The sequence below is a fragment of the Pteropus vampyrus genome, unplaced genomic scaffold (genome assembly GCF_000151845.1).
Source record: "Pteropus vampyrus isolate Shadow unplaced genomic scaffold, Pvam_2.0 Scaffold35, whole genome shotgun sequence".
NCBI classification, from domain to species: domain Eukaryota; kingdom Metazoa; phylum Chordata; class Mammalia; order Chiroptera; family Pteropodidae; genus Pteropus; species Pteropus vampyrus.
This window is the reverse complement of record NW_011888816.1, coordinates 4913097-4928125: the sequence shown is the minus strand read 5'-3', so window position 1 is coordinate 4928125 and position 15029 is coordinate 4913097. Positions and strand designations below refer to the sequence as shown.

Sequence of the window (15029 nt, the reverse complement as noted above, 5' to 3'; positions counted from 1 at the left end):
GCTATTGGCAGAACAGAGACTTTGAACCTGGACCCCTGATCTTAGAAGATGCTCAGCCCACTTACCTATGTTGTCCTACATTGAGGGGTGGGGCCCTCAAACGGGGAGGGGGGCGGGGAAGGGCTTAGAGACAACATCTGGGGGCCCCTCCCGTCTTACTGACCCTGCTGATCATTTCCCATATAAAGTTTGGCTGACAATCCCCAGAGTAAGCAGAATCAGGGAAAGAAATTCTGATCAGTGGCAACTCAAGAGAAAGCAGAAATTACATTTTAATGAGATATTTTCTGGAAACACACAGACACCCAACTAGTGTTGTGGCGCGAATGATTCTGAGACCCACGGAGCCAATTGAGATGAATTATGAGCCTTTATTAGCCTGCCGGCGACTGACTCTCTACCACACAGGGTTAGAGGAGATTGGCCCCGAGCTTCTAGAGGAGGCAGCTTATAAAGCCTCCTACTACATCCTTGAATAAGCAGATTGCAAGAAGCAGAAGTTAGCTGTTAACGTTTTGTACAAAGATAAATGTATCCGGGGACTCTCAGATCAAACAGGGCCTAGTAGACAGTTTTATCATCTTCACCTTGGAATGTTGTGCTTCTTCTCCTGGGGCTGGCGCCTGGAGCTATCACCTCCCTGTAACTGAGTTACTGCTCTCCCTGGGGGCTGGCGCCTGGAGATACCACCTCCCTGAAACTGGAGAATTTCCACTTTTACACTAGGAGGCAAAATTAAAAGTGAATTGTATGCAAATTAAGTGCTAAGAAATAGCATTCATTAGATGTCACCCCTTTCACATTTCATAAGATGAAAAACCTCATTCTACAAATATTTGAGTCCAGACTTGGTTTCATGGGATCTAAAAGAATGCTTTGGGATCAAACCAGAGAACAAGTGATTTTTCCTATTGGACTCAGATGAAACGACCACCTTAGAGCCCCATCAAGATGACGCATGAAATGCACCACCACCTAGAAATGCTTATTTCCAGATGGAGCCACGTGCCAGAGATGAAGAAAGCCTTCCACGGATGGGACAAGTCGTTTGTCTTTGGGGAATCGGCAAGTGGTTCCGCTCATTCCCGTGAGGGAGACTATCAGACACTGGGAAAAACGTGCTCAGAAAACATGTGCTTATGTTTGTGAACTTTTCGCCAAATTGCAGCCTATGTTTTTCTTACTGGGAAACCAGCAGGAAAACAGGAGCTTGAACTTTCCAGAAGATGGGGAAATCGTTTGTCACGGTGTTGATGGAGTGGTTGTGGCTTCCATACGATAAAACACAAAATGCCACACAGCCTAGGCTTGCTTTATGGCTTCTTTTCTTCATTTGCCTCTGCTATCCAGGCTCTTGGCGTAGAATCCCAGGACTCCAACTCTGGCAGGATCACAGCCCTCCACGCCGAATGTCCCTCCCTTCCACTCCAGAAACCAGCCTAGGAGCTGTTCCACCTCATCGCTCTCTGGTTGCCCTGTCATCCTCAGCTCAGTGAGGCTGCAGGCAAAGGTCACTGGTACAGAAAGAAGAAGGATATTTCTCGCTTTCGTAGGCCAAAGCAAACGTTACCAAAGTTTCTGGTAAAGCCATTTGAGATTTTCTTCCTCCTGCTGTTTGTGCCCATCTGTGACCTGGCACAGAAGGTGACTTTTGCCACTGCTCAGGGGGAATGCCTGCCTGCCCTGGAAGACTCTGAAGGCTGCTCTTTCAGACTGTGTGTTTGGGGCGGGAGGGGATATTCAGATGGGAGGAGCCTCTTAGTTATAAGACGGAGACCATGATAACACACCCATTTGCCCCTCTGGGAGGCCACTAGTCATAAAGAGGCTCATGAAGTTGGAGGGGAGGGGTTTGTGGCAACAGAGTGTGCATGGTATTGTCCTTCTCTGCCCCCTACCGGCTTCCAAAAGCCAAGGTGGGCTCATCGCTTTGACAATGGTAGAAGGAATTTAGATATTTTCAGAAGCAGTTCTGACCCTAGGCCGACAGGGAAGGTCTCCCTGAGCTGGCTTCCCCGGAAGCATGGGGAGCAGCTCACCGGTGTGCTCGTCACCATTCGAGCCATCTTCTTCCAAATGAAGTGACCAGGTGCATGGCCCTGTGAGGCTCATCTCCTCTTGCCCGGAAGCAGGAAACCAAAACTTCCTTTGAAGCAGATTCTACCACTCCCGTTTGTTCTCAGCTTCCCATGTTTATTTCAGCCCTTTCCTTCCTGGATGGTGGAAACCCGGAGATGTCAAAGGTTGTTGTGAATAAAGTTTTAAGAGGGGGTCATGTAACTAAATTGATATATATGTACTTCTTGGACAGTGTCTACAGCCACTCGGATGGGAAAGCATCATACAATCTTAATATCTAAACTGAAAAAAAAAAAAAAAGGCCAGATTGGGTTTGAGGGACCCAACATGTAACTTGAGAAGAGTTAGGTTATAAAAGCGAAATCACCTTCTACTAGTTGCAAGCAGGTCAGGGAGGCCTTACCTGACATTAACGAACTCGTTCTGAACTAAAGTCACACATAATGTTTTCACCAGATAGTTTCCCTTTTATTTTTGAATTCACTCCTCCAAGCTCTGCCATGAAGAAACTACTGCTCCAAACTTTCACTCATCTGCTGATGGGTGATGCTCTTTTCACATCCCCAAGAACATGGGAGGGTCGGAGGGGATGGGGGGACTCTAAGCTCCAGGATTGTGAGTGTGGCAGGACAAGATACAGAGGAAGAAAACCTGGTGGGTGCCAACTGCCCTCGAAAGCCAGCCATTTCTTCTGAGTGGAGAGCCAAGCCAACACACGCGCTGAAGGTGGAGCAAGGGGCAGCAGGCTTTCAGTCTAGGTCTCACCTCTGCGCCCACCTCCAGAGTGCCGGAGAGTAGCCTCTGAAATACACCAATTCGTTATTGATATAGCACCCTTGCTGGTGTGGGGGTGGGGCGGTAAAAGTAGGTCTTCCCTTAAGAAGTTTGTTAGTCATCAACATTGCACAAAGAAAATGAGCCTCGCAGCTTAGAACAAGGGGTAGCAAAGTACTCAAGAATAACCAGTTAGGTTTGTGTGTGTATATATATATATCTATATCTCTATAGCTAGGTATCTAGGTATCTATATCTATATCTAGGTATCTATATCTATATCTAGGTATCTATATCTATATCTATATCTAGGTATCTAGGTATCTATATCTAGATCTGTATCTATATCTGTATCTATATCTAAATCTAACTGGTTTGTGTGTGTATATATATATCTATATCTCTATATCTAGGTATCTATATCTATATCTAAGTAAATAGATCTATATCTAGGTATCTAGGTATCTATATCTATATTTATTTACTTAGATATAGATATAGATACTCTAGGTATCTATATCTATATTTATTTACTTAGATATAGATATAGATACCTAGATATAGAGATATAGATATAGATATAGATACCTAGATATAGATATAGATACCTAGATATAGATATAGATATAGATATAGATATGTTTTGCTTAATCCCCTCTGGGTACAGAGAGTCCACTTTCTTGTCTGTTCCTTGTGCCTCAGTAGCATAAGAGTAAAGCCTTAAAAATTAGCATCTTGCTCCCGGAATCACCAGTTTTTCTTCCCTGACCTGGATATCCCGGGTGAAGAATGAATGGTGGAAAGTAATGAAGGCTGTCACTACGAAAAGTCTGGAATTTATTCTGCAGATAACTACAGCCACTGAAGGTGTGCGTCTGCCTTTTTCGACAGGAGCGTCAGGATCCCAGCAGCAATTCTCTTCAGTGGATCAGGCCAGAGAAGAATAAAGGGAAGTTGGGAGGTCAAAAAGGTCATTGACAGAGTCGAGGTTCTCAGATATAAAATCATTATATCTGGATGGACCAGCACTGTCCAATAGGAATGCAGTGCGAGCCACAGGTGTAATTTTAATTATTCTAGTAGCCATATTTAAAAAAGTAAAAAGAAAGGGGTAAAAGTAACTTCAATAATATATTTCACCTAAAACAAAAATCCAAAATATCATTTCGACATGTAAAACTATCAAAATCGTTAAGGAGTTATTTTGCCTTACTAATACACGTCTTAAAATTGGGCTATGTGGATAACATTACAGCGCATGTCAATTCTGATGTTAACTTTTCAGCATCTGAAGGGAAATGTGTGTTGGCCAAAACAATAAAGACGTGTTTAACAGAAAAATATTCCACATGGCTTCAGTTGTTAATATAAACCAATTAAAATTAAATCAAATTAAAAAATTGTTCTTCAGTCACAATAGCCACATTTTAAGTGCTGAATAGCCACAATAGCTGCTGTCTACCTATAACGACGTATCCCCCGCAAAAAACAAAATCGCCCGCTAAAGTGCCAACGAAGCTCTGAGCTCAGGAAAAACGCGGAACCTGCAGTTCCGGATATTTTCACGAGAGGGCACCGAAGAGCACACCCCGACCAGCTGGAGGCGAGCGTCCGACCCCGGAAGCTAATTCACACAGTTCTATCCAGTTCCTTCGGCTTTCTCCACCCCCGGCTCCTCTCAGCCTATTCACTTCAGGTCCTGAAGCTTGCGGCCGCGCAGGATGAGCCGGACCGCTGAGCCGCGGTGTCCGCCGAGCGGGTGAAGAGCCGCAAGTCGTTCCCGGGCGCAGGATCGTGCGGCACCTCCGAGCCACGCGCGGGCGGTGCACTCGCAGCCCCGGGACGCGCAGGTCCCAGTCACCAGCGGGCACAGACGGTGGAGAGCCCCGGCTTGGAAGGCGTCGCCCGGCTACAGCCATCGCGTTGTCTTCTCTTCCGAGGTTGCCGGGGCCGGGCCCGAGCTCCCAGTGCGCTCGCAGGCCTCCTGCAATGATTCAGAAGTCACGCCCCGCCGCGCTGCTGCAACCCCAAGATGTCGGAGACAGGGTGGAAACGCTTATGGTAAACTGCGGGGACGGGAAGGCAGGATTCCAGGCCGCCGGCTCGGGGAGGCGGCCCGGGGGGAGCCTTTTTCGCGCCCCAGACACGCGCTGAGTTGGGGACTGGTTGGGACAGATGACAGGGAAGAGGGAGGAGAGGATCGCAGCGCATCCTTCGCTTGGGACGGCAGAGCAAAGGTCGCGCTGCCGCAGTGGTATCCGTTAGAGATGGGCGGAATTGCCGGGGCCTTGGAGGGTTTCGGGGAAATGTGCCCGCGAGGCCGAGAAAGAGATGCGATCGCTGCTGGGCGTTGCTTAGAGTTGGATGCCTTAAGTGACAGAGGTGAGAAGACTCCTGGGCGTCTAGATACCTGGGCCATCTCCAGGCCCGGTGATGTCGCCAGACCGAGGAAGCTGGGATCGCTCGGAGCGGGGAGAGTGGTCACCTTTGGATCGCCAGCGGCAGCCTGCGGGGAGTCAGGTGCGGTGGGCGGGGCTGCGACGCGTCTGGATTGGCTGTCGCCGGGCCACCATGGATGAAGGCGGGGCTGGGCGGGGACGTCCCTGAGGACGGCGGCGCTGTGTTGCCGCTGATAGTGGGTGGAGGCGAGAGTGCGGCCTGGCCTTGGCCTGGGGGGGCCTTCGGCCTGCGGCCCCGGGCCCTCTCCCTCTGAAGTATTGCTTTGGAGCCCCGTTCGCAGTGGATGGGGTGCGGGTTATTTTGGGTTTTTTTTCCCCGTAATAAATGGCGATGGCAGATTTACGTTTACGTCTTTGAAAACGTGCTTACCGTGGTCTCTTTCTGGGTCCTCCAGCTCTGGTCTCGAGATCTGAATTGGATTTACAATTTATTTTTTTAAAGGAACGTAGGAATTGCTTGGAGAAGCTGTTTGCTAACTATTAAAGTGCTAGTTATTGTCTTTGTATACCTGTGTAGTATTGTTTGGTTGTCTTTGCCCTACCCACCCCTCAAAAAAAAAAAAAAAAGCTGGTTTACTCATTTTATTTACCTTAAATAACTTTGGGCTCTTTAGAAAATCTACTATGCCACAAAAGATGTGCTATTCACCACTGACAATGTTTTAAGATTATTCGAAATGAAAAGTGTAATTTTTGAACAATTATATCGCTTTTTTTTTTTAAACAATGAGAGGTTAATCTATACTGCTAGTTGTGGACGAAAAAAGGGTTTCTATGGAAAATAACCTCACAGGGTGCTCTGATCATAAATTCCTAACTGGGCAGGTCATGGTAGGTAGTCAGTCATGCACCAAGCATATGAACTTTTTTTAGTAAAAGTTTTATCTTTGACTTAAGCAAGCCCTACCCATTGTTTTTGTGTATCTAGGTTAGCACACCTTTGAAATGACCACCTTCAAGAGAGAACATAATCTTGTTGACTCTCCTGTAATCCAATTCTCACCTTGCTCTCTCCCATCTTCATGTAATCTTCCTTACTTCCTTACTGAATTCCAAATGCAGAAAATAAAGCACAAAACTGTCATTCTCCAGAGCATCTGAAATCTTGTTTCCTGGCAGTTGTCGTCCATTTGGCCCAAATAAATTCTTATAAAAATTCTATACGGGTTTGGACATTCTTACATTGACATAGTATATATTTAGCATTTGCTGTGTGCTAATGGACCTGGAAAATTATAAAGTTTAAAAAGTGTGGACACTAGTAATTTGCTCAGCAAATATTTGTTGAGCCACTATTATGTTTAAGCACTGCACAGTGAAAATAAAGACAAAGAAGATGGTTCCTACAATGGAGGAGGGTGTGTGTGTGAGCGAGAGAGAGAGAGAGAGAGAGAGAGAGAGAGAGAGAGAGAGAGAGAGAGAGAGAGAGCGCGAGAGAGAGCGCAGAGCGAGCAGAGCAAAGAGCAGCAAAACAAATTTCATGATACTTATGAGGATTGGGGAAGCAGCACCTGGGAGAACTGCTCAGAAGCTGTACCTACAGGTCATTCCTGTAGCCTTGCTAGAGCAAAGGGCTGCAGGGAGCCAGGGGGATGGGGCATACAGGGCCCCCCAGCTTTAACCTGTGGGTTTGTGGTCAAGGGAGAGCCATGTGTTGATTTCCTGTTAGCTGATTGATTCATTCTTGACAGTTGAGCACCTACTGTGCACCGGGCTTCGTGGTCAGTACTCGAGATACCACCATGAACTCCATAAGCAGGAGTTGTGGCCTCTCCTGTCCTGGACCCTCAGTCATAAGGGAGATGGGCTCAGGTGTGGTGGAAGCACTGAGGGCGGGTTTTCCCAGAGCTGGTAAGGTCTAAGCAGAAGCCCTGGAGGATTAATTAGACGTGGGAGGAGGTAGGGCAGAGTTTTCAAGGGATGAAGAGGAGAGTCCATTAAAATCCCTGAGCATGTAAGACGGAGGCTGAGAGCACAGACCTAGAAGATAAGGCAGGGCCATGGTGATTCATGAAAGGCCTTGGAAGTTAGCAGTCTGGACTTTATCCTGGGAAGAACATGAAACAATTAAAGGGTATTGTTTTGTTTTTAAGTTTTAATTCAAGTATCTCACTGAAGGTATTTGTACCTGGAAGCAGTGTGGTCAGATCACAGTTTTAAAAGATGACTCTGGCTTCAGGGTAGAGAATGGATTAAAGCAGTGTCCCCCAACCTTTGTGGCACCAGGGACTGGTGCTCCTATGGGAATCTAATGCCTGATGATCTCAGGTGGAGCTGAGGCGGTGATCCTAGTGCTGGGGAGCGGCTGCAGATACACATAAAGCTTTGCTCGCCCATGGTTCACCTCCTGCTCCGTGGCCCATTTCCTAACAGGCCAAAGACCCATACCTGTCCTTGGCCCAGGAGTTGGGGTCTCCTGGATTAAAGGAATCAAAGAGATGAGGTGGTGGCAGTCACCCAGGATAATGGGGCTCTGAGCTAGGGTGACAGGGGTAAATTTGAGAACTTTTAGGAGATAGAATGAGAAAGTGCATTAGAGGCTGAGTCAGGGGTACCGCCCAGGTTTCTGGCTGGGACAGCTGGCTAGATAAATGACAGGGCATTCGCTGGGATGGGACTCTTGGAGGAGGAGCAGATTGGGGGTGAGGGAGAGAGATGAGTTCAGGTTTGGAAATGTCCAACGTGCCTGTGGGACATCTGTGTGAGTGGATACAAGGGTCAGGAGCTCTGGAGAGAGGTTCCAGTGTGGAGAGAAGGGCGGGGCCTGAAGCCGTGGCAGTGGGTGAAGGGGCGCGAGAGCGGGTTCAGGGAGAGAAGGGGGAGGAAATCCCTGAACTCTGAGGAAAGCAGCATCTCGAGGAGCCCGGGGCGTCCGCAGGAGACCACTGCCGAGCAGCTTTGAAGTGTCCTGAGTTTTCACTCCAGATTCGGGGTGTGGTGAAAAGAACATGAACTTTGAGTCCTGGCCAATGGCTTCAAACCCTGTGACTTATGGCACATTTGTGACCTCTGTGAGATCTCATATCATCTGTAAAATGGGTTTAAATACCTAGCTCTTAATAGTGTTATGAGGTTTTGAGGAGTGTGTAGAGAGGCCTCCCCCAGTCCTGCTGGGAGCACAGTGGAGGGAGGCTGCAGACTGCTGAAGAGGCCACTAGGATGGATTGTTGGGGGGCCGGCTCTGGGAAGACTTGAAGTTATCACCAGCAGGACTTGGTCATGAAGCACTAGATAGACAGACTGAGGAGTCTTACGCATCTCCCAGATTTCCCACTGGATCGGAGGAGGGGCGGGCGTGTGCAGAAGTGCTGACTGAGTTTCCATTTCAGGTGTTGAGTTTGGGATGTGTGTGTGTCCGTGGGAGGTGGGGGAGGCATGGGAATAGCAGTCTGGAGAGGGGCTGCAGGGGCTGGCGATGGATGTGGGTGGGAGTTGCCGGCACGTGTGCGTGAGGGGTGGGTGTGGGTAGGGTGAGGTTGCCCAGAGAGGCTGTAGCCGGAGGAGATAAGAGGAACAGCAACATCTGCAGGCAGGCAGAGGGAAGGAGACCTCGAAAGGCAGCCGGAGGAGAGAGAACCCCAAAAGTGAGTGGCGAGGCGGTCAGCCATTTCAAATGCACCAGAGAGGCCAAGTAAGAGAAGCGTAAGGATGGGAAAGGGGTCCTGGGATGTGGCAGGTCCTTGGGGAGCACAGAGGGCAGCTTCAGTGGAGAAGCGTGAGCTGGGTGGCAAAGGGGGGTGGGGAGGGGAGTGCCGAGGAGTGACTGGCCAAGACGCAGCTCGAAAGATAGGGGGGCTTTCAAGTTTATTTCCAGGCAAGGGAGAAGATGCCAGTGGAAGGAAGAGGCTGAGTATGCAGGGAAGAATGGCTCATTGATGCCACAGAGTGTACGACGAGGCCGAGATACACAAACCTCATGGGAATATGTGTGAGCAGCAGTGTGGATTGAAGAAGCCAGTGTGTGAACTGTTGACTGAGCGTGCGCATTTTGCTCGGTTTCTCTTGTTGTCTTAGCAGTTCTACCACTCTGGTAATTTTACAAGCTATTTGAACCTGGTTATAAGCTCCAGCGTTTACTGTCTGAACTTATCTAGTCCTTTCTCTAACAGTCTTTTAAGTAATTCCAGTTATAATTTGAGACTTGTTCATTTGGTGGAATATGGAATGATCCCTCTTCTCGAAAATAAATACCGTGGATTACAAACATTTTGGCTATGTTATGTGTATACAGGCAACTTCATATTCGTCTTAATAGTGTTTTAGGACAACAGTATGCCATTCATTTAAAAATAATGAGGGGAAATTTTTTTTGAAAAATAATAAGGGGAGAGAAGATCTTTTTGGATGGAGCTTGCCAGGGGCTTCCTTTGGAGAAGAGGGCTTTCTTTCCTAACTGGATTTTTTTAAAGTGCCTTTTCAGGGCCTCATGTGCTGGAGGCTGGATCCTGGGGCCTGCGGTGAGGGCTCTGCCTGGGGGAAGGACGTTTAGTCTGGGAGGGAGTCCTGCCCATCAGGGTGGTGTCTGGATCCGCCAGTGTGTGTGACTGTCGTGGCTTAAAGAGGAGCCAGCAAACCCAAGAGTGGCCACTGGTCTGTGGTGCCCTCTCTGAGCTGCTTAGGTCCCAGCAAGCTGGGTAGGTGTTAGACAAAGGGAAAGTTTTCAGTTAAGGAAATTCATAGGTTTTACCGGAAATGGCACATGTTGTAATTGTGGCTGAGCTTAAGGTTTTCATTTCCTTTGCCTTGGTCCTGTAAATAGCTGTAGGTTCTGTAGCTGTGGGAACCTGGAAACCAGTTCAGTTAAACACTGTGTTCAATTGATTTTGCTTATACGAAGGTAGATGGCCAATAACTTTTATTGTCAGGACAAATAGGGAGGCGTGGTTGGTGGCATAATTCACAGATAAAAATAGATATGTTGCTCAGTAGGAGCAAAGTCGTATCAGTACTAGGTCCCAGCGCTACCTCTTGCAGTGTGCTATGTTCTCGACAGCATCCCAGCACTGTTCATTCCTGGCTACGCCTCTCCCTTCTCTAAAGTGTGAAGATAACACAAGGTGAGTTTCCAAGAGAGCCAGCCTTACAGAGGTGAGGCTTGCTGTGGCAGAGCTGCTGATAGGTGTTCTCTTATCTTGCAGTTGCATCCGGCGATGAAAGCTTTCCTGTGTGGCTCCATCAGTGGGACCTGCTCTACCCTCCTTTTCCAGCCCCTGGATCTCCTCAAAACGCGCCTGCAAACTCTCCAGCCCTCGGCCCCTGGGTAAGGTCTGCTTCCCCAGCTTCACTGAAGAAGTGGTTTCAGCAACTTCTCACAGACACAGGGGTATCTTTACTCAGTTAAGTCAACTTTCATTCTGTTGGATGCGCTAAGAGAAACAGGCATGCCTAACTTTCATTGGGTTTTGTGCATATTCTTTTCTGTGAATATTTTTTGTGTTTGACATTTCTTGTTAATTAAACGGGGTCCTTCCCTGAGCAGCTTCCTGGGGTCTGCCTCAGTGACATTTGCGTTTTATTGTGCCAGCCAGTAATGGCATAACTGTGCTGCCTGGTACGAACAGTGGGTGGTTTTCTGGAAATAATGTAAGTATTGTCTCTTGTGCCCCCATATTGGGTTCAGCACTGTGGGAAGTATACAAAATATATGTAAAACAGAAAGATGTAAAATGGAAGGTTATCCTATTGCTTGTAGTATGAATGGGCGGATAATTGTGTAAACGTCAAGTCATGAACACACAGCCCCTCCAAGATTCCAGGAAACATTATAGAGATTCTTAAGGGCTCTAGAAAAGAGTCCATGCAGAGAAGTCCTTGAGCAGGGTATTCTTTTATGTTGTGGTCTAGGACACTGTTTCTTCCCCTCCTTTATTTTGTCTGCCCTTAGGGCCAGACGCGTAGGGATGTTGGCGCTGCTGCTGCAGGTGGTCCGCACGGAGAGTCTTTTGGGCCTTTGGAAAGGGATGTCTCCTGTAAGCTGCCTCTTGGAGCTTCTCTTGCACCTTCTCCTTTAATATCGAGCCATTTCTCATCTGCCTCAAGTATCCTCCTCTCCTTTAAGCAAATGTGAGCGTGGGAAGCGGTAGGAGGACTTCGCGGTCTTCTGCCCGCCTCTCAGACTGTTGCTAACTCCGAGGGCTGGGGCGGGGGTGTCCATTCCTGTGCCCTAGTGCGATGCACAGTCTCTAGGGCACACACAGCTGGCGCCCTGCCTGTCCGCATCTCCTCGTCCCTACCCGCCGGGCAAGTGGGCTGAGACCTCTGCACCTGCATTTCTTTGCCTAAAGGTTTTTTCTGGCCTTAGGAGGCTCACTTTGGAAGTGCTAGGAATTACTGCTCATCCAACCCCTCCGTAGCCAGTAACCAGTGAAAGCTGAGAGCTGGTGTTCAGGCCTCGCTCCCCTCCTCAGGTAGAGGGATGACTCTGAGGCATTTCCTACACTGACGCCCAGAGTTCCCCGAAGGGATTAAGTTGCCCATGGCAGTAACTGGTTACATTACACACCCTTCAGTGGCTGCCTTCCCTCCCGTCCCCCTCGCTCTCCTGCTGCTTGCTTTTCCCTCCACACCTAAGTCAATTACTTGCATGCAAATCCTGGCCCTTCTTTTGGGAAAACCCAGCTAAGATAGGATCTTACATTGCGGATGTTTTATTTCTTTCTTCTGACTTTTTCACAGTCCATTGTGAGGTGTGTCCCTGGTGTTGGCATCTACTTTGGCACTCTCTACTCTCTGAAGCAGTACTTGCTGCGCGGCCACCCCCCCACGGCCATGGAGTCAGTCATACTGGGGGTGGGCTCTCGCTCAGTTGCAGGGGTCTGCATGTTGCCCATCACTGTGATCAAGACACGTTACGAGGTGAGTTTGACTGCTGGCTGGGTAAACAGAAGCACTGGGCTCTTGTGTCAGGTGGCCACTGATGTCATCTCTGGATTTATACTCTAACATGGTGGCTGATGTGGTCCGAGAACCCATTTGTGCAGGCAGGCCAAACCACGTGTGAACGAGAGCCCCCGGTGCCCTGGTACTGCCATCTGCCCTGAAGTCGGCTTGGTTCAGTGCTCAAACCCAGGGCCGCCGTGCCAGTCACCGGTTCTGTGCTTCCTTTGCAGAGCGGGAGGTATGGCTACGCGAGCGTCTATGCAGCCCTGAGGACCATCTATCGCAGCGAGGGGCACCGGGGCCTCTTCAGTGGCCTGACAGTGACACTCCTTCGAGATGCACCCTTTTCTGGAATCTACCTGATGTTTTACAATCAGACCAAAAGCATCATGCCCCCTGGTACGGATAAAGGAAGGTCGGGTGGGGAAGAGATATCCCCAGGACACATTCTCACAATTTTCTTGGTGACATGAGACTATTTGTTGCTCTTAGCAGTTCCAGATTCCTAGAGTTTGAGGAACTGAGCCTGAGCATTGTGGCAGGCAGAGGCCAGTGCTGGGATGCAGGGGCAGACACGGCAGACATGGTCCCTTTCGAGTTTATAGCCTATTATGGCAGAGTACTGATAGTGCTTTAATCTTGGAGTCGAGGATGGGGGTGGAATAAAGCACTTTTACATTGGTCCTGCAACATTACTTCCCAAATTTGCCTGATCTTAAGATTTCTGGGTCCCACCTAAGGCCTCCGAAATTAGAAGCTTTGGGGTAAGGCCTGAGAGTCAGTATTTCTCAAGAGGCACTTGTTGTGATTCTTACCCAACAAATTGGGAAAATGCCAGTGGATTAGGAACTGAAAGAAAAATATTATTTTCACCTCCCTTACTGTGTTCCCAGTTAATGTGGTTTTGAGCCCTCTATTCAGGTGGAGAGAGAGGTGCTAACCCTCGGGCATTCTGGCAGGCCCCCCCTACCAATAATCTCATGTTGGACAAGACATGGGCAGATCAATGGGCAGTGAACATCCACCCCAGCAGAGCCAGATATGGATAGAAACGCGTCCTGTAGAATGAACCTCCATTCAATAAGGCATCTATGGATAATTTGAGCAAAGAATCTCAACCAAGATCATTTAACGATTGGGAAATCTGAAATGCCAGCATCATGACAGTGGCGATCAGCTGCAGTTGGGATGCTTTGGAAGATGTACCGCTTCTCCTCAGACACCAGGAGGCGACGATGCAGGGCACAGCCTTATTTTGCTGTAGAAAATTAAGGCAATAAGGAAACTTGGATATACATTTTTAATTTCTCAATCCATCTTTAAAAGTTGTTTTAGTATTTAGAAATCATTTTAAACTTACAAAAAAAAAAGCCACAAGGATAATACAAATAACTATAGCCCTTTATTATTTTCTTTCTGTGTGTCTCATTGTTTAAGAGTGCATTGCACACATGATGCCCCTTTACTCCTGACTACCTCAGTGTGTTTCCTGAGGACAAAGACAACCTCATGGAACTATCTTATCAAATTAGGATATTTAATATAGCTACAATTCTTTAATCCATAGTCCAATCTATAATTTTAATTTCTCCAATTGTCCCAATAGTATATTTTGTAGCAATTTTTATTTTTTATTCTCAAGAGCATAGACCAGTTTTATAACCTCAGCCTGGCTGTTTCTGACGTTTCCTTGTGACTAGATTCATTTATACATTTTTAGTAAGAGAACCATATAATATATTATATCCCCAGTGCCTTACTTCAAGAAGCTCATGGCATCAGTTTGACCCATTGTGGGTGCTGCTAAACTTTTTATCACTTTGGTATGATAGCATTTTTTATTTTTATTTTTATTTTTTGTAATTGGTAGGTATCTCTGTGGGAGAGATACTTTAAATCTGTATAAATCCATATAAAACATCTTGCTCTTTTCATCCATATGTTTTAGCATCAGTCATTGATTCTTGCTTGAATCAATTATGATGATGGTTGTAAAAAGGTTAATTTTTTAACTTAATTATTCCATCTACATTTATGAGTTATACCTTTCATTTTTTAATTCTTAACGTTCTTTGAATCCAGACCCTTCTGGCTTTTGGGAAGAATTAGTGGGCAACTTGGCATTGACATTTATTTGATGAATGTGAGATTTATTTATAACCGAATGTTGCCTTTGTCCTATTTCAGACCAATTGGATGCAGCCCTTATTCCTGTTGTAAATTTCAGCTGTGGGATATTTGCTGGTATTCTGGCCTCACTGGTAACTCAGCCAGCAGATGTTATCAAAACTCACATGCAGCTCTCTCCAGTGAAATTTCAGTGGATTGGCCAAGCAGTGACATTCATCTTCAAAGTAAGGCGATAGAGCAAATATTTGTTCTCATTGTGGTTAAGGCTCTCACCCTCTAGAATCACCTGGGAAGCTTTTAAAAATTCCTATTCATAGGTCATAACCTAGGCAGATTATATCAGAATCTCTGGGGGGTGAAACTGGGGTATCGGTATTTTAAGTCCCCCAGTAGTTCCAGTGCATTCCCAAGGTTGAGAATCACTGCTAAGATGATTCTCATCTGCTGGTCTGGGAGGACCTAGTAATCTCATCAAGTAATCGCCTACCTGGTTTCTACAGGAGGAAATGTAGTCAGAAAAAAACCACAAACACATTATTTTGTTTTTAGGGTTTATTTTCATACAAATGATATTATTGAAAATAAAGAGGACAGTAATGTAAAATGCACTCAGGTTCTACTTAAAAGCCAATTGAGCTGGTCCTTTGGAAACTTGTACTGTTATCACTCACTGTGTATTCTTATTCATGGTAAATTTATCACCCAAGT

General features: G+C 47.0%; 1 protein-coding gene across 1 annotated transcript; it reads left to right on the top strand.

Annotated features, from left to right (window-relative positions):
• Window positions 1-4505: 4505 nt before the first annotated feature.
• Window positions 4506-14603, top strand: SLC25A38 (solute carrier family 25 member 38). Its single transcript, XM_011357409.2, has 6 exons — window positions 4506-4914; window positions 10451-10572; window positions 11197-11281; window positions 11988-12167; window positions 12422-12590; window positions 14379-14603. Exons 1-6 carry the CDS (start codon window positions 4843-4845, stop codon window positions 14555-14557), a joined length of 807 nt encoding a protein of 268 aa, XP_011355711.1. The 5' UTR covers window positions 4506-4842; the 3' UTR covers window positions 14558-14603.
• The last annotated feature ends 426 nt before the right edge of the window (window positions 14604-15029 follow it).